Source organism: Mytilus edulis, chromosome 8 (genome assembly GCF_963676685.1).
Source record: "Mytilus edulis chromosome 8, xbMytEdul2.2, whole genome shotgun sequence".
NCBI lineage: Eukaryota > Metazoa > Mollusca > Bivalvia > Mytilida > Mytilidae > Mytilus > Mytilus edulis.
Window position 1 is genome coordinate 41,768,407 of NC_092351.1, and position 20,690 is coordinate 41,789,096.

At 33.3% G+C, this 20,690-nt stretch overlaps 1 protein-coding gene across 6 annotated transcripts in view; it reads left to right on the top strand.

Moving 5' to 3' along the window:
* LOC139485588 (cytoplasmic dynein 2 heavy chain 1-like) overlaps positions 1-20,690 on the top strand; it is an 81,809-nt gene that overhangs the window by 33,626 nt on the left and 27,493 nt on the right. For 4 of the 6 annotated variants that reach the window (XM_071270178.1, XM_071270181.1, XM_071270179.1 and 1 more), the window contains 17 exons: positions 861-1,138; positions 1,534-1,673; positions 7,488-7,606; positions 7,939-8,121; positions 8,651-8,874; positions 9,586-9,689; positions 10,189-10,403; positions 10,963-11,139; positions 12,664-12,751; positions 13,130-13,337; positions 14,214-14,343; positions 14,590-14,745; positions 15,292-15,390; positions 16,024-16,044; positions 18,106-18,272; positions 19,588-19,834; positions 20,221-20,372. In XM_071270178.1, the coding sequence (XP_071126279.1) occupies positions 861-1,138; positions 1,534-1,673; positions 7,488-7,606; positions 7,939-8,121; positions 8,651-8,874; positions 9,586-9,689; positions 10,189-10,403; positions 10,963-11,139; positions 12,664-12,751; positions 13,130-13,337; positions 14,214-14,343; positions 14,590-14,745; positions 15,292-15,390; positions 16,024-16,044; positions 18,106-18,272; positions 19,588-19,834; positions 20,221-20,372 (2,708 nt within the window). The remainder of the gene's footprint in view (positions 1-860; positions 1,139-1,533; positions 1,674-7,487; positions 7,607-7,938; positions 8,122-8,650; positions 8,875-9,585; positions 9,690-10,188; positions 10,404-10,962; positions 11,140-12,663; positions 12,752-13,129; positions 13,338-14,213; positions 14,344-14,589; positions 14,746-15,291; positions 15,391-16,023; positions 16,045-18,105; positions 18,273-19,587; positions 19,835-20,220; positions 20,373-20,690) is intronic. The other 2 variants (XM_071270180.1, XM_071270182.1) reach the window with 1 other exon arrangement.

Consider the following 20,690-nt stretch of genomic DNA (forward strand, 5'->3'; position numbering starts at 1 on the left):
AATAACTTTCATAAACTATCCTTGATTTGTACCAAACTTGAACAGAAGCTTGTTTATGATCATAAGATAGTATCAAGAAGAAAATTTTGTAAAAATAAATTTCCACTTTTCCGTATTTTACTTATAAATGGACTTAGTTTTTTTGCCAGAAACAAAACATTCACTCTGTGGTTTAAGTTTTAAAAATCTTTATAATGTTCTTAAACTATCCTGGATTTCTACCAAACTTTGACAAAAGCTTGTTTCTGATTATAAGATATTATTCAGAAGTAAATTTTGTAAAAAAAAATTAACTTTATCCGTATTTTACTTATAAATGGACTTAGTTTTTCTTCCAGTTAACATTACATACAGTCTGCAGTTAAAGTTTATAAAACATTTATTAGATTCGTAAACTATCCTGGATTTTTTACCAAACTTGGAAGCTTCTTTCAAACTAAAGACAGTATCGAGAGGGAAATTTTTATTGATGTTTTTCCTCATTTTTGTTGAGTCTGCGATTAACAGCAAAAGTAGGCGAGACACTGGGTTCTGTGGAACCCTTACGAATTTTTATTTTAATATTAAGTGTGTACGATACATTTATTTGTGAAAAAATGCATCATATGAAATGACATGTGTAATTAGTTAAATACATATGCAAAAACGATTAGGAGTTTTTTGTATCAGCCTGAATAAGAGAAAGAAAGACAACAGCGGATACTTTTAATAGGATGTTTTAGGAAAGTTTAAATCAGATTCATATGTTATTTTTAAAAGAAATTGTTGAAATACTTTTTATGTCAGATAAACAAGTACTTAAGATTCATTACACAATTTATTTTTCTGATTCAAATATAAGTTCTGATATTTCTTTGTAGATTTTGTGTTTAGCAGAACAGATCAGGTTTACCGAGAGTTGTGAGAAGGCTGTAGCTAGTGGTGGTTTATCATCCTACAACAAGGAGCTAGACAGTCAGCTAGAATCATACACTAGTGTTGATATGTCAGAAAGTTCGGGAGAAACCGCTGGACATGTTCTAGAACTCAAACTGAAGGCCCTGATTCTGGATACTATTCATGCTATTGATGTTGTTCATCAGCTGCTACAGGCAGGAACTCGGTCGCCAGGAGACTGGATGTGGCAGAAACAACTTAGGTTAATACTTTTATATGTAGTCTAGTATTGAATGTGTGCACATCATCCAAAACTGTGTATTGCATAGACCCATCAATTTACATGTGGTGATTTCCAAATGGCATTGTAATGCTGTTGTTGGGTTGCCACTTATATTTATGTTATCCCTATTCTCTTTTTGCACTATATAATTGCTAGTCACATGCAACAGCAATATATGAATTCTTATGACAAAAACTGGTTGAAATCCAACATAGTTTGTCATCTTCGATATTATATCTATTGATTCTTACCACCAGTTTTAAATATTAACTTAAATGCCAGGAATGTGTTTATTGTGGATTTTTTTTTTAATTTACAAAAAAAGATGCTAATAATAATTTATTGTTTACCTTATTCAAATCTATGAATTTCAGATACTGCATGAACAAGAAAGGCTTGTGTGTCATGAAAATGGTAGATGCAGAATTTGATTACACTTATGAGTACCAAGGAAATGCTCAGAAACTTGTCCACACTCCACTAACAGACAAGTGTTATCTTACTCTTACTCAAGGTGAGTAGACATAAACTAGTACACACTCCACTGACAGACAAGTGTTATCTTACACTTACTCAAGGTGAGTAGACAGAAACTTGTCCACACTCCACTGACAGACAAGTGTTATCTTACTCTTACTCAAGGTGAGTAGACAGAAACTTGTACACACTCCACTGACAGACAAGTGTAATCTTACTCTTACTCAAGGTGAGTAGACAGAAACTTGTCCACACTCCACTGACAGACAAGTGTTATCTTACACTTACTCAAGGTGAGTAGACAGAAACTTGTCCACACTCCACTGACAGAGAAGTGTTATCTTACTCTTACTCAAGGTGAGTAGAGAGAAACTTGTCCACACTTCACTGACAGACAAGTGTTATCTTACTCTTACTCAAGGTGAGTAGACATAAACTTGTACACACTTCACTGACAGACAAGTGTTATCTTACTCTTACTCAAGGTGAGTAGACAGAAACTTGTACACACTTCACTGACAGACAAGTGTTATCTTACTCTTACTCAAGGTGAGTAGACAAAAACTTGTACATACTCCACTGAGAGACAAGTGTTATCTTACTCTTACTCAAGGTGAGTAGAGAGAAACTTGTCCACACTCCACTGACAGACAAGTGTTATCTAACTCTTACTCAAGGTGAGTAGAGAGAAACTTGTCCACACTCCACTGACAGACAAGTGTTATCTTACTCTTACTCAAGGTGAGTAGACACAAACTTGTCCACACTCCACTGACAAACAAGTGTTATCTTACTCTTACTCAAGGTGAGTAGACATAAACTAGTACACACTTCACTGACAGACAAGTGTTATCTTACTCTTACTCAAGGTGAGTAGAGAGAAACTTGTCCACACTCCACTGACAGACAAGTGTTATCTTACTCTTACTCAAGGTGAGTAGACATAAACTTGTACACACTCCACTAACAGACAAGTGTTATCTTACTCTTACTCAAGGTGAGTAGACATAAACTTGTCCACACTCCACTGACAGACAAGTGTTATCTTACTCTTACTCAAGGTGAGTAGATAGAAACATGTACACACTCCACTGAGAGACAAGTGTTATCTTACTCTTACTCAAGGTGAGTAGACATAAACTTGTCCACACTCCACTGACAGACAAGTGTTATCTTACTCTTACTCAAGGTGAGTAGATAGAAACATGTACACACTCCACTGACAGACAAGTGTTATCTTACTCTTACTCAAGGTGAGTAGACATAAACTTGTCCACACTTCACTGACAGACAAATGTTATCTTACTCTTACTCAAGGTGAGTAGAGAGAAACTTGTCCACACTCCACTGACAGACAAGTGTTATCTTACTCTTACTCAAGGTGAGTAGAGAGAAACTTGTCCACACTTCACTGACAGACAAGTGTTATCTTACTCTTACTCAAGGTGAGTAGACAGAAACTTGTACACACTCCACTGACAGACAAGTGTTATCTTACTCTTACTCAAGGTGAGTAGAGAGAAACTTGTCCACACTCCACTGACAGACAAGTGTTATCTTACTCTTACTCAAGGTGAGTAGAGAGAAACTTGTCCACACTCCACTGACAGACAAGTGTTATCTTACTCTTACTCAAGGTGAGTAGACATAAACTTGTACACACTCCACTGACAGACAAGTGTTATCTTACTCTTACTCAAGGTGAATAGACAGAAACTAGTACATACTCCACTGACAGACAAGTGTTATCTTACTCTTACTCAAGGTGAGTAGACATAAACTTGTACACACTTCACTGACAGACAAGTGTTATCTTACTCTTACTCAAGGTGAGTAGACAGAAACTTGTACACACTTCACTGACAGACAAGTGTTATTTTACTCTTACTCAAGGTGAGTAGACAAAAACTTGTACACACTTCACTGGCAGACAAGTGTTATCTTACTCTTACTCAAGGTGAGTAGACATAAACTTGTACACACTTCACTGACAGACAAGTGTTACCTTACTCTTACTCAAGGTGAGTAGACAGAAACTTGTACATACTTCACTGACAGACAAGTGTTATCTTACTCTTACTCAAGGTGAGTAGAGAGAAACTTGTCCACACTTCACTGACAGACAAGTGTTATCTTACTCTTACTCAAGGTGAGTAGAGAGAAACTTGTCCACACTTCACTGACAGACAAGTGTTATCTTACTCTTACTCAAGGTGAGTAGAGAGAAACTTGTCCACACTCCACTGACAGACAAGTGTTATCTTACTCTTACTCAAGGTGAGTAGAGAGAAACTTGTCCACACTTCACTGACAGACAAGTGTTATCTTACTCTTACTCAAGGTGAGTAGAGAGAAACTTGTCCACACTCCACTGACAGACAAGTGTTATCTTACTCTTACTCAAGGTGAGTAGACAAAAACTTGAACACACTTCACTGACAGACAAGTGTTATCTTACTCTTACTCAAGGTGAGTAGACAGAAACTTGTACACACTTCACTGACAGACGAGTGTTATCTAACTCTTACTCAAGGTGAGTAGACAAACACTTGTACACACTTCACTGACAGACAAGTGTTATCTTACTCTTACTCAAGGTGAGTAGACAAAAACTAGTACACACTCCACTGACACACAAGTGTTATCTTACTCTTACTCAAGGTGAGTAGACAGAAACTTGTACATACTTCACTGACAGACAAGTGTTACCTTACTCTTACTCAAGGTGAGTAGACAGAAACTAGTACACACTTCACTGACAGACAAGTGTTACCTTACTCTTACTCAAGGTGAGTAGACAGAAACTTGTACATACTTCACTGACAGACAAGTGTTATCTTACACTTACTCAAGGTTAGTAGACACAAACTTGTACATACTCCACTGAGAGACAAGTGTTATCTTACTCTTACTCAAGGTGAGTAGACACAAACTTGTACATACTCCACTGAGAGACAAGTGTTATCTTACTCTTACTCAAGGTGAATAGACAGAAACTAGTACATATTCCACTGACAGACAAGTGTTATCTTACTCTTACTCAAGGTGAGTAGACACAAACTTGTACATACTCCACTGAGAGACAAGTGTTATCTTACTCTTACTCAAGGTGAATAGACAGAAACTAGTACATACTCCACTGACAGACAAGTGTTATCTTACTCTTACTCAAGGTGAGTAGACACAAACTTGTACATACTCCACTGAGAGACAAGTGTTATCTTACTCTTACTCAAGGTGAGTAGACATAAACTAGTACACACTCCACTGACAGACAAGTGTTATCTTACTCTTACTCAAGGTGAATAGACAGAAACTAGTACATACTCCACTGACAGACAAGTGTTATCTTACTCTTACTCAAGGTGAGTAGACAGAAACTTGTACACACTTCACTGACAGACAAGTGTTATTTTACTCTTACTCAAGGTGAGTAGACAAAAACTTGTACACACTTCACTGGCAGACAAGTGTTATCTTACTCTTACTCAAGGTGAGTAGACATAAACTTGTACACACTTCACTGACAGACAAGTGTTATCTTACTCTTACTCAAGGTGAATAGACAGAAACATGTACACACTTCACTGACAGACAAGTGTTATCTTACTCTTACTCAAGGTGAGAAGACAGAAACTTGTACACACTTCACTGACAGACAAGTGTTATTTTACTCTTACTCAAGGTGAGTAGACAAAAACTTGTACACACTTCACTGACAGACAAGTGTTATCTTACTCTTACTCAAGGTGAGTAGACAGAAACTTGTACACTTCACTGACAGACAAGTGTTATCTTACTCTTACTCAAGGTGAGTAGATAGAAACTTGTACACACCCCACTGACAGACAAGTGTTATCTTACTCTTACTCAAGGTGAGTAAACAGAAACTTGTACACACTTCACTGACAGACGAGTGTTATCTAACTCTTACTCAAGGTGAGTAGACAAAAACTTGTACACACTTCACTGACAGACAAGTGTTATCTTACTCTTACTCAAGGTGAGTAGAGAGAAACTTGTCCACACTCCACTGACAGACAAGTGTTATCTTACTCTTACTCAAGGTGAGTAGACAGAAACTTGTACACACTTCACTGACAGACGAGTGTTATCTTACTCTTACTCAAGGTGAGTAGACAAAAACTTGTACACACTTCACTGACAGACAAGTGTTATCTTACTCTTACTCAAGGTGAGTAGACCAAAACTAGTACACACTCCACTGACAGACAAGTGTTATCTTACTCTTACTCAAGGTGAGTAGACACAAACTTGTACATACTCCACTCTGAGACAAGTGTTATCTTACTCTTACTCAAGGTGAGTAGACAGAAACTTGTACACACTTCACTGACAGACAAGTGTTATCTTACTCTTACTCAAGGTGAGTAGACAGAAACTAGTACACACTCCACTGACAGACAAGTGTTATCTTACTCTTACTCAAGGTGAGTAGACAAAAACTTGTCCACACTTCACTGACAGACAAGTGTTATTTTACTCTTACTCAAGGTGAGTAGACAAAAACTTGTACACACTTCACTGGCAGACAAGTGTTATCTTACTCTTACTCAAGGTGAGTAGACAGAAACTAGTACACACTCCACTGACAGACAAGTGTAATCTTACTCTTACTCAAGGTGAGTAGACAGAAACTTGTACACACTTCACTGACAGACAAGTGTTATCTTACTCTTACTCAAGGTGAGTAGACATAAACTTGTACACACTTCACTGACAGACAAGTGTTATCTTACTCTTACTCAAGGTGAGTAGACAGAAACTTGTACATACTTCACTGACAGACAAGTGTTATCTTACTCTTACTCAAGGTGAGTAGACAGAAACTTGTACACACTCCACTGACAGACAAGTGTTATCTTACTCTTACTCAAGGTGAGTAGACAAAACTTGTACACACTCCACTGACAGACAAGTGTTATCTTACTCTTACTCAAGGTGAGTAGACATAAACTTGTACATACTTCACTGACAGACAAGTGTTATCTTACTCTTACTCAAGGTGAGTAGACAGAAACTAGTACATACTCCACTGAGAGACAAGTGTTATCTTACACTTACTCAAGGTGAGTAGACAGAAACTTGTCCACACTCCACTGACAGACAAGTGTTATCTTACTCTTACTCAAGGTGAGTAGACAAAAACTTGTACACACTTCACTGGCAGACAAGTGTTATCTTACTCTTACTCAAGGTGAGTAGACAGAAACTTGTCCACACTCCACTGACAGACAAGTGTTATCTTACTCTTACTCAAGGTGAGTAGACACAAACTTGTACATACTCCACTGAGAGACAAGTGTTATCTTACTCTTACTCAAGGTGAGTAGAGAGAAACTTGTCCACACTTCACTGACAGACAAGTGTTATCTTACTCTTACTCAAGGTGAGTAGACAGAAACTAGTACACACTCCACTGACAGACAAGTGTTATCTTACTCTTACTCAAGGTGAATAGACAGAAACTAGTACACACTCCACTGACAGACAAGTGTTATCCTACTCTTACTCAAGGTGAGTAGACAGAGAAATGTGCATATTCCACTTACATTTTATCTGACTATAATACCTAGGAAGTTGACTGAAACTTTAAGGTACCACAGTGAAATACATATATGCAGTCATACTTTCATTGAAGTTAGTATTGCTTGATTTTCAGTAAGATCTAAGACATCATTGAATAAAATCTCAATAAACCTTGGTATATGGTAGAATTATTAGAATTATCATGATAATTTGCCTTAAATGTTATTTGTTTTGAAGAATAGATTTTAAATGCTGTGTGTGTTGACTAATAGAATTCATAAGTATGTGATATATGTTGTAGGTATGCACATGGGACTTGGAGGAAACCCTTATGGACCAGCTGGAACAGGGAAAACTGAGTCTGTCAAAGCAATTGGTGGGCTGTTTGGTAGACAGGTCCTTGTCTTCAATTGTGATGAGGTAAAATATTCTCAGAAGTTTCACTTTGTACAAATTGTCACATTGGCTATGATGAATTTTTAGGGATCTTATCTTAAGTCCTATGAGAATTAAGTTTTGGGAATTCTGTTAAAAATTGTTCTGAATCTTCAAAAAAATCGGGTTCACAGTGGTGACTATGCATGCATTTGATTAAAGGTTATGCAACTTATGAAAAATCATAAACCCTACCACATAATAAAATCTACTTTTACTGATAAACTGTATATCCTCTTGTATATTGAAAAGAAGCCATATTTTTATTTTATTCATATGCCTTTATTATAAATCAAAAAACGATTACTTCTTTACAGGGTATAGATGTGAAATCTATGGGACGTATTTTCATTGGTCTTGTCAAGTGTGGAGCCTGGGGATGTTTTGACGAGTTCAACAGATTGGAAGAAGCTGTATTATCAGCTGTCTCCATGCAGATCCAAGTTATACAGGACGCCATCAAAAACAGAGCACCAACGGCTGAACTGCTTGGCAGACATGTCAGTATAACCAAATGATAAAATTTATAAATATTTACCCAAAATGTGTGATAAGATAACAGTTTGTAAAAGGGAAACATTGAATGTCTACATATTTCTGCTTATATGGTACACTCAAAAGTAACATAAGTTATATAATATAAAAAAAGTATCCAAAAAAGTTTTGGAACATTGTTCTTATTTATTAAAATTCCCTTAAACTTCATATGTGATAGAGAATATTCAATGAAAAATTTCATTGTTATAGACATATGAACAGTAATTTGAGAATTGAAATGGGGAATATGTTAAAGAGACAACAACCTGACCAAATATCAGATAACAGCCAAATGCCACCAATGGGTGTTTTGTATTTATGGTCAGCTTGTCGGACAAGAACCTGCTGTTTTTTTCTGACAGTGACAGTGACAATTTAATGGAATATGATTGTGAAAAATATCTTATAATTTGCAGTATATTTAAAGTTTAAACTGTTAACTGTTTTTTCTAATACAAAATCTTTTAACTTATTTCTTTCTATCATTTACAGGTGAACATAGACCACAATTCTGGAATTTTCATCACCATGAACCCTGCAGGTAAAGGTTATGGAGGTCGACAGAAGCTACCTGATAATTTGAAACAATTGTTCAGACCTGTTGCCATGTCCAAACCAGACAATGAACAGATTGCTGAAGTCATTCTCTTCTCTGAAGGGTTCAAACATGCCAAGGAGTTAGGAAGGAAACTGGTGGCCATCTTTAATCTTTCCAAGTAAGTGCTGTTCTGAAATTATAGTATTTGAATCATATTGAAAGTAGAATAATTAACATTATGAATGAAAGAAATATGAAATTATCTGAAAAATTATTTCTTTTTGTACCGCCTCGATGGTCTTGTGGAAGTTTGTTGAACCCTAACCGGATGAAACCAAAGACTTGAAAATTGGTATTTGCTGGTTCTTGATAGTAGAGGGGCATTATGTTTTCTGGTCTGTGCGTCCGTCCGTGCATCTGTTCGTCCTGCTTCAGGTTAAAGTTTTTGGTCAAGGTAGTTTTTGATGAAGTTGAAGTCCAATCAACTTGAAACTTAGGACACATGTTCGCTATGATATGATCTTTCTAATTCATATGCCAAATTAAAGTTTTGACCCTAATTTCATGGTTTACTGAACATGGAAAATGATAAGTGCGAGTAGGGCATCCGTGTACTATGGACACATTCTTGTTTCCCCTTATTTAACCCCACCATACATTAAATTTTAAGTGATTATTTCATATAATTGATAAGGCTATCTGTCTAAAATAACCATCACCAATAAAAAAAAAAAAGTAAGTGTCACATAAAAGAGATATTCTTAGTTTATTTGTGGAGCTCCATAATAGAAGATAATCATATTAGATAATTAAATGTGTCTTTAATGTTTTCTGCAGCAGTTTTACTAATTTCAGCTTGGTTAAATGTAAATGTATCTTATGTTTAAAGGGAGTTGCTGACACCACAACAACATTATGATTGGGGATTAAGAGCTTTGAAGACAGTGTTGAGAGGTTGTGGTAGTCTCTTACAGAAAAGCAAGCAAGGAAAAGGTATGTAAACTTCACCTGAAAAATGACTCAAAAGTCATGTAAGGCCATTATTAATTCACTGAGTGATTTCATACCTGCCAATTGCTCAAAATCTCAAAAATGTCTTGAAATACAGAACAAAAATACATACATGAGGCATTCTGTTCTATAACAGAGAGTTTCAAATGTTAGATCAGCACTTCTTGTTTGTGAGAAACTCCCTATAAATCAGGAAAGTTGTCAGATCTGTCTGTATTTATTGTATGTTGAGAAGAGAGGATAAAAGTAAGGGTAAGAGACCCAAAATCATAAAATACAAGAATCTATGTAATATATCTAAAAGTAAGAACTCTTTGTTGCTGCTCTTCATTTTGAGAGTTGATGGTATAACTAAAAGAATGAAAATGAAGCTTGTAATTTTTCATTCTTATAACCAAAGTGGTTAAGTTTATTTTTATATTCAACTCAGTTGATAGTAATCTTTCACAGAAATTTTAAATTATATATTTTATATTTTTAGAAAAAATTGATTCAAAACTGGAAGCCAAATTAGTTGTACAAGCATTGAGAATCAACACATTATCAAAATTGACATTCTCAGATTGTGCTAGATTTAATGCTTTGGTTAAGGATGTTTTCCCTGGCATTGAATTTAAAGACATTGAATTTGACAAACTGGCAGAAGCCATCAGGGAAGTTTGCAAGGAACAGAATCTAAAAGCAAATGAGATACAGGTTTGTGAGATTTATTTTATCAGGTGTACTATTTAATGTGAATATATTTTCAGATACAAGAGTATGTTGTGTTATCAATCATAAACAAATGGAAGAAAAATACTATGCCAAAAGCAAAAAAGACCAATACAAACAAGTCTATAAAAAAACCCAGTAAAATAGAAGAGAAAATATTGAGCAACAAAACACCTACCAACAATATGGGAGGAGCTGCTCAATGTTTCTTTTGTTAAAATACATTGATAAGATATATCATGCATGTAATAAATTAAAAGATTTATGAATTTGGTTAGACAAGAGAATCTCTTAAATCCTCAGTAAATGTAAATTTGCTAACCCTTAATTAAGAAGGAGACGCTTACACAGTCTACATACTAATATCTGGCACCTTTTGCTGTTCGTGTGATTCCCTAAGTCTTTGTTTGTTACCTTGATGTGTGTCTTCTTTATGGATGTAATTAGATTTGAACATAAGTAGACTATTGCTAGCTCTACTTTGAATCTCTATTACCTTAATAAGATTGAATTATAAGTTTACTAAAAGCCTTTAATTCTACAGGTAAAGAAAGCATTGGAGCTTTATGAACAATTGAGACAGAGAACTGGTGTGGTAGTTGTGGGACCCAGTGGTTCTGGGAAGTCTACTTTATGGAGAATCTTACGGCAGGGATTACACAAGATTGGGAAGGAAGTTAAGAAGTACACTATGAATCCTAAAGCTATGCATAGGACACAGGTATGGCATAGACTACTTGCTCTTTTTTTTTATGCCCCACCTACGATAGTAGAGGGGCATTATGTTTTCTGGTCTGTGTGTCCATCCTTCCGTTCCTCCTGCTTCAGGTTAAAGTTTTTGGTCAAGGTAGTTTTTGATGAAGTTGAAGTCCAATCAACTTGAAACTTAGTACACATGTTCCCTATGATATGATCTTTCTCATTTAAATGTCAAATTAAAGTTTTTACTCCAATTTCGCAGTCCACTAAACATAGAAAATGATAGTGTGAGTGGGGCATCTATGCATTTGGGACACATTCTTGTTTTTAATATTATTAGAATATGTTATAGAGATTTTTTAAATATTACATTTGATATATATATGTTACAGTAAATAGGTGAAATTAGGAATTACACGTAATTACTAAACATTTCAGTAAATACCTGTAATCACTAGTCAATTTAGTAATTACATGTATTTACTAGTTGTTTCAGTGATTACAGGTATTTACTGATTTTTTTTGGTCATTTTTACAGCTATTTACTAACTTCATATTTTTGTTTAAAAGTTAAAGACATAATTCAAGATATCAAATAAGAAAGTAAGGGGTAGGGATTTTTAGGGCTTACTTAAGGATCAAAGATTATAAGGCACATTAAAAGTGGTTAATTGTTTTTAATTTTTAATAACTTTCTCAAAATATCCTGGATTTCTACCAAAATTGGGCAGAAGCTTGTTTATGATAATAAGATAATATCTAGAAATAAAGCTTGTAAAAAAAACTATACTTTTTCGTATATTACTTATTTAAACGGACTAGTTTTTCCAGTTAACATAACATACACTCTGCAGTTAAAGTTTAGATTTCATAAACCATCCTGAATTTTTAACAAATTTTGATAGAAGATTCTTACAGAACTAGTCAAAAGATAGTATCTAGAGGAAAATTAAAAAAAAAAATTTCCCTACTTTTGATGGCCTGCGACTCGCAGCAAAAGTAGGCGAGACACTGGGTTCTGCAAAACCCTTAAAATTTTCATAGCTGAATACTCACTGATTTTTAAATTAGTATTACCATAACTTTTGATCAGTTGACCATATGACAACATTTTTTTAACAGTTAGTAAATAGGTGTAAAAATTCATTTTAAAATCAGTAATTACTGGTAATTGCTGGGTAGTTTTAGGAATTACTTGTATTTACTAAGTGCATCGGGAATTACATGTAATTCCTAAATTTCAGTAATTACATGTAATTCCTAATTTCACCAATTTACTGTAACATATATATGCAAGTTGAAACTGAAAAGTTTCATTATAATAATTCATGAAATGTAGAACAGGAATCATCAAACATTTTGGACATTAAAGCAGACCACACCTAACGAAACTTGACTTCTCTTAATAAACAACAACAAAAAAGATTGAAACAGCAGTATAAATCTTCAAAAATATATACAATTTTAAGGTTACAGCAAAAAGATATACAGTAGAGAAAAGATGTTCATAATGGATTGTTGAAATTGTATATTTATTTGTTTTTAGTTGCTGGGTTCTATAGATATGGATACTAGAGAATGGACAGATGGAGTACTGACCTACAGTGCTAGACAAGTCGTCAAAGAACCTCAAGGTACAGAAATAAAGTCTGGTTATAAAGAATTTTGCATGTTGGGAGATAGTTGTCTAATAGGCAATTATACCACATCTTCTTATTTTAGATTTTGCATTCTTGTAGGAGATTGAAAAAATCTTCTTTTAAAGAATTTTAGTTCATTTATCATGTAAAAAAAATATGTGTTCTTATTTTTTGAAGAAATTAAACCACTTTGTGGAGCTGATCTTATGTAAATAGTTCATGGTAAAGGAAATAGTTATAGTGTATTTACTCCAATTCCAATCAAATATTTGTTTAAAGGTTTATTATCATTATAGGTACATATCTTATTTCAGATGGATATTGAATATAACACTTTCTCACCTTAATAGTGATTTAATTACTTCGTTTCAGAAATTCAGTCTTGGATCATTTGTGATGGAGATATTGACCCAGAATGGATTGAATCTTTGAACTCTGTACTGGATGACAACAGACTATTGACCATGCCATCTGGTGAAAGAATCCAGTTTGGACCTAATGTTAACTTCCTGTTTGAGACACATGACCTGAGTTGTGCCTCACCTGCTACTATTTCTAGAATGGGAATGATCTTCCTCAGGTAAAAATACTGTAATGTGTGGCAGGGATGGGGTCTATTACTTTAAAATGTAATCAATTAAATTACATTTACTTTGCCTATAAAATGTAATTGATTACATTACAATTACACCTTATTTCAAATGTAATTGATTACATTAGATTACTTTTCTTTAAAGTAATCATGATTACTTGTGATTATATATGATTACATTGTATTTTGGTGATTTTTTTTAAAGCCATAATTTATTAATCTTATTTAAAAGAATTAACACAAGTACAGTGTAACATGTGTAATTTGATAACATACATGTATCTAATGACAAGCGTCCTTTCTCTTTGTCATGTATTTAAAAGATATAACTTTGTTTTTTCTACAAATTTTAACATTGTGTGGTAACATTTTGTAGATTTCATTTTTTGAGGCCAAGTTACTTTTTCACAATCTCACGATGTAGCCTTTTTTTTTGAAGCAAACACCAATCATTTCTCACATGTATACATGTAGGACTCAATCAGTCAAATGTTACTTTCTTGGAGAGATCTTATACAATGACATAAGGCAAAAGCTATCAAATTTAAGTTATAACAAAGAGGAAGAAGATACTCTAGGTATTTTGAAAGCTCTTAAGTTGAAAGAAGAATGACAAAATTATTATAAAAAAAATGACTTAGAAAACCATTAGTCTGCAAAACACTTCATGAAAAAATAAAAACTGAACAACATGAACCCCACCAAAACAATAAGTGGTCTTGGGTGCTCCAGAAGGATAGTTAGTTCTGCTGTACATGTGGCACAAAGTTTTTTTATATTAAACGCTACAATTTGAAGATTAAGATATATATGATTTAAAGGTAATTTAAATAGAATATTACAGAAATGTTCTATGTATTTCAGTGATGAAGATACAGATGTGAAAGCTTTGGTCAGTTCCTGGTTAAGCTCTCAGCCAGACTCTGACCAACAGATTCTATCAGGATGGATAGAGGATTATTTCTACAAGGCTGTGGAATGGGTCCTCAAAAGGGTAAATTGATTTTGTCATTTTCAAGAATTATTTCTTTATTTCTTAACATACTAAAGTTTGTTTTAATGATCTCAGCAATGGTTATGTCTATATTCAACAAATATTTGAAAAGCTCTATAAAAAAATAAAATTAAATTCACCAAAAAGATATTAAGTTGAAGTCATTAGTGTAATATATTGTTTTGGTTCAAGTTTATACCTGTGTATAAAAGAGTATTTTTGATTATTTACTTTATTATATTACAGAGTGACTTTGTAGTAGATACAAGTTTAGTTGGTTGTGTGTTAAATGGACTGTCACATTTACATAATGTTAGAAATAAAGCACACTTTGCTGTATGTCTGATACATGGATTGGGAGGAAACCTCAATGAAGGCAGTAGGGAGGAGTTTGCAAAAGAGGTAGGATAAATTTTAACATTTGTATTCATAGTAAAATTCTTATTTAAACACTGATGTTGTTCAAACATCCATTCTTCATTCATATTACCATGAAAATTCACAATTTTAGAAGCTTATGCTGCATAACCAATAAAACTGAACACCAGGTTAAGTCTTTGTTTGAAATTACATTGTTTAGGACTTTGTTTTACAATTCAAATGTTTTGAAAATATTTCCCAAAATGCTTAAAAGGTTCTGAATTAGAGAAAAGTAAATAAGATGTTGCAATATTTGTAAAGACCATTTGCATTTGCTAACAAGACAAAATTTCTGAGCACTACTTGATTCTTTAAAAAGAAATTCTCTAGTAATTATTTTAAAACTGTTTCAATAGAGTTTCATTGCTTGTTCCTGTGATATAGTATGTAAATGGGCAAAATGAATGATATGATCTGATAAAGATGTATTTCTGTAGTATATTTATTTTGTGCATTATTCTTTTTTTTTTAAATGAAGAACAATGCATTTAGCTTAGATTGAGTTTGAATGACTAATATATTTTGTAGGTCTTTTCCTTGACACAAGAACAACCACCAGAGAGCAGACGTCCACTGGACACTTACTATGATGAAAACATGGGACGTCTGATGACCTATGCTATGGAGGTAAAATAAATTAAACAACTTACTAACTGCATTTTGTTCTGTCAAGTAACAACAGTAAGACTATAGATATTGAGATCCTACTCTCATGATCAAATTCAATGGAACTGAAATTTTTTATTTGTTTTTTTTCTTCTTTTAATCATTTGTTTGGTAATATTAACAGCTTGATTTGAAACACAAAATTTTTCATTAGAATTGATCGGTATGAATTGCTTTGATTAATCTGTGTGTTTGCTTATTATGTACTAAGATTTTTTTTGATGTTGGAAAAAAAAGGAAAGATAATAGTCTTCCAGTTCATGCACATTCATTAATAAATCTAAAGTACATAAAAAGGAACTAGATAGAGCCTTTACCTTGTCTAACTAATCAATACTTTTAACTTTTTTAATTCGTCTTAGGTCTATTCCATTAAAACATATGTGACAGGGTAGGAATAAACTTTTAAAATATCCTTGCAACAAAGAACCGTTTTTTAGATAATTTTGCTTAATGGTAATACACCCATACTGAAAAAAACAACATGACCAATATTTAGTAATTAAACTTCAATTCCTACCCTCCCACATAATTTTAATGGAATAACCTTTAGTGTGTGTGCATTTCTTTTTATTTATTGTGCATTAATTACAGGTACAAGTGTTCCAAAATGGGGTATGAAGCTGTACTACTTTGTTATATAGTTATATTTACTGGCTTTTTTGCTTTGAAGTTTCGCTTTGCAGTTACTTTGTAATCATAGATATTTAGTCATTGGATAATAGATTACAAGTTTGACACCTTCCTTGAAGTAACGTCATAAATGTTTTGAGCATTACATAATTAAGTGTTTGATAACATTAATTTTCGAAGGAAAATAAGAAATGAAAATGAATTAAAGGAGATGTGGGGTATACCTCAATGAAACAGTTATCAAGCAACACTAAACAAACATACAACGTCATCTAGTGGCTTACATTATGGTCTTTTACAATAGACAAGTATCTAAATGATATTTGACTCTTAAGTTGCCATGAGAATAGAAAAGTGAATACATTGAATACAATTTAACAAAGATCTCACAATGTTGAGGACAAGGTTTCTGACTTGGTACTTGGACAGCTAATATTTACTATAACTTAAGGATAATTGTAGTTGGGTCATAGCTAGTAGATTAGTTTGATACCCTGTGTCAGTACATTGCCAAATATATATAATAGTTATAGTCTGGGAGAAGGAAATTAGGCACAAAGTTTGGTCACAATATCGTGTTCAGTATATTTAAATGATGATCTTTGACTTGCAGATTGTCACTGAAAATCTAGCAATCAAAAATCATATAAATACACACTTGGGAGTAGAAAGAGTTTTATAACAATGGTATTTTATATAGTGTCTACTATGTGAACTAAAACAGTAAAAAGAAAAAAAAAATACTGTAAAAGACAAAAATATATGTGGCCCCAGAAAGCGATTTAGAATATTAGTGCTGCATTGGATTTTTATAAAAAAAATTCTACACCAGTTAAAGGATCTTATTATAATATGAGATGTTGAATAGTTTTAATGCCTACCCAGTTTAGGTTTTCATAGTATATCTGTATGCAACAGGCTAGAATTAGATAGGTAAAATATAAACTGCTATATAACTATTTATAATGCTAAAATTAGTATTACAGTACTATTTATTTTTACTTATCTACAGATCAGGGTAAGCTAAGAGAATTAGATATCTCCAACTCAATTCTAATTCACATCATAGCATGTTAACTGTTTTAGAAAAGGAGAACTTACAGAATGTGAATCTTTTGAGTGAATGACCCGCAACAATATTTATAATCACTAGAATTTGTTAATGATACATTATTGGAAGGTTAATTTTAGAAAAAAGCAATTATTTTACGAATTTCTATCACATTTGGAGTCTTTTCCGGAACATAATTTTTCATCGGTTTATAGATTTGCATGTACCGATCATGAATCTGTCAAAAAACAGACAGGATTTTTTTTATTTCATTTCAAAATACCTATTTCGATTTGCATGTTTTTACTTGTTCTTATATAAAGCATGATGAAAGAGAAATGCATGTGTAAATTATACAACTATAGAATCTCACAACACAACAGGAGTAAAGTTCAAGTTTTTACTGTAGTGTATTACAACTACTAAATAGAAAAATACTATCCTTGATGGTCAGTTCTTTGGTAAATTTTCTTGCTATAATTTACCGCAGTGAAAAAAATGTTTCACAGTCGTATTGTATGAGAATCTGTTAATCTTTAACAAGAGATTTTGTTCATCAAACTATCATTACAATAGCCATTTTGAATGGGGAGTTTAGTTAAAATCAAGAGATATTGCAAGTTATAACAATCATTGCATGAACTGTGTTAAAGTAATGAGAATTTTCGCTATGCATGGGAACAACTAAACACCTTAATTCATGAAGGGTATACAATACTATTATCTTGATTTTCAAAAAAAAAAAAATCAACCTTGATTGACATACTGATAATTTTATATATTCAATCAATACAATGAAAACTTCAAGAACAGAATGATGAATAAAATGTTTCTAAACTTTTTCTATGAAAAAAAAAGAGCTTATTTTAACAGAGAATCAGTTGTGAATATTTGTCATTTAAAGAAATTTTTCGAGGTTTATTTGTAGAGTGTTACTGACTTGTCTTCAGAGAAATTTATAACTAATTCTTATTATTTGGTTTAATTTGTAGAGTGCCACTGATTTGTCAGCAGATAATTTTACTGCCAGTTCTTCAGCCTCATTGCCTGTAATCAGAACAGCAGATGTACAAAAGAATTTGGACTACTTTGCTCCATGGCTACAGGCAGACAACAAACAGCCATTTATACTGGTAGGACCAGAGGGATGTGGAAAAGAGTAAGTTCCTACTAAAGTCAATGTTTTAATATTGAAATTGTGTTTTTAGTGTGCAGGATCTAATATTACAGTCATAGTCTTAAACACAAAATAAGCTTATAGGATCTGAGAAACGACCAAAATATTTATGAGTTTTTCTTGCTTTTTGAAAATGCAATTACAGTAAAACCTGTATAAACCGGCCGGCTACGGGACCATGAAAAAGGGCCGGTTTGGACAGTGAGCCGGTTTATTCAGGTTTCCGTTTTGACCGGAAGTTAATGACTTGTGACGTCCAACATTTTGCATGTAAAAGTTCTCTCTGATTGTAAATTATATCTGATAAATTAAAATACTTTCACTTCGTTTTTCATTGCTTGCATTTGCATCATAATGCTCGCGTTGTTTGGATTGTAAGACGAGAGTTTCGATTTACTCCCATGATCAATAATTTGAAATGTTGGAATGGCCGATTAAAAAGCCATAATATTATCAAACGTAATTTCATTACTTTCAAAACGTTGTGGTACAGTGTACAATATCCATTGATTGTTGTCATCCGGGTGTTTTTCATTATTAAGGTCATTTGTTTAGGGGTTCACAACAGGGAACCCAGGATTTCGAAATCACGATGTAAATTTCTTACTCCGGGATTTAAATTTGTTTATCCAAGTTAAAACGTAAGTTCAATCTGAGATATATTCGATGTGTCTTTTCGTTTAATTGACACGTTTATAATGTTTTAATAAATAATACAGCTCACTACTGTACGATTGTAGGTTCACAGTTTGACACCTGACTAATTGATTATCACGAAAAGCCATATTGTATAAAAGAATATGTTTTGATTGCATATCCATCATTGAAATTATTTAAACAAACCGGTTTTGACAGGTAATAGTTAATATAATTAAGAGTATTGGGACTTCATAATTAGACCGGAATTCGGAATACACAGGATCCGGTTTACAAAGGGTATTTTAACAAAAACTTTGAATGGAAAAATATGGGACTTTCATTTTCGGCCAGAATGGACAGGAAACCGGTTTATTCAGGGTCCGGTTTAATCAGGTTTGACTGTATCTGTATTTTTTTCTCTATTATTTGAATGTCTCTCCAACTATAGATCAGACATGAACAGTTCCACTTGTTTATGTGGAGAAAGAATGGGATCTTTCAGCACAGTTCTTTGAATGAAGCAATTGCAATGTTTGTACATCCTGACAGAATCTAGCAATGCATCATTAGAACATTGCAATGTTTACATGAAGATAAAAATGGTTATTCATCCTTGTCTTTTATGATCATTCTTTGTACTTAATAAATATGATTTCAGAATGTTGCTGAAGCATTGTTTTGAGCAGCTAAGGTCCACACAGATAGCCATAGTCCATTGTTCAGCTCAGACCAACCCTACTCATGTTCTGCAGAAGTTAGGCCAAACTTGTATGGTCCTAAACACCAATACTGGTAGGGTCTACAGACCAAAAGACTGTGAAAGACTGGTCCTTTACTTAAAAGATATCAACCTGCCCAAACCAGACAAATGGGGCACCTGTCAGCTAATTGCTTTCTTACAACAGGTAATAGACCATTTCAGTTAAATATATGCAGACATGCATATACTAGTAGAGAGAGAGAGAGAGAAATTATACTTTTGAAAGTAGAAGATGGTTTACTGCTAGGCTTCAAGAAAAAAGTGATTTTAGATATCACTTTTTATTATTAGACTGTTTTCACCCATGATGCAAGAGTCTTAGAAGAATAATGGTGTTGGTTTCTAATTGCATATAATGATTAAAAAAAAAAGCAGGTCAGAAAAAGTTCCACAAGCACTTTTCGTTTGGCATACATGGGAATTTCCAAGTATGTTATAAAATTGTAATTTCATGAACATCCATACAATTGAACATGTTGAAGTCTTCTTTCCAAAGATTATGCAACTTATATTATTTTTGTTTTTTTTTAGGTTGTGACTTACAATGGATTCTATGACTCTAACTTAGAATGGGTTGGTTTAGAAGGAGTACAGATTGTAGCCAGTATGAATGCTGGTACAGGATTGGGACGACATAAACTGACTTCACGTTTTACTTCTGTTGTCAGGATATGCTGTATTGGGTAACTTAATTATTAAACTCTTTTACTTCAATATAGTTTTTTTTTGTGCTGATGCTGCGTAAAGCCATCACCAATCTATCAATTAGTCAATTAGAAAACTTGAGGATGACACCAACTGACATCCTACTTCAATTTTATCTAAATGATTTGTTCAGTAGATTGAGAGAAAACAAGTTTTTGAAATTTTTATATTTATTTAGAATTGAGATATACGAATTCTTTCATTATCAAATCAATGTCCAGTAAAATATATTTGTCTTGCTTAAGGCTTAGGTACAAAGCAGACAAGATATATCACTGTTTTAATCAAACATGGAA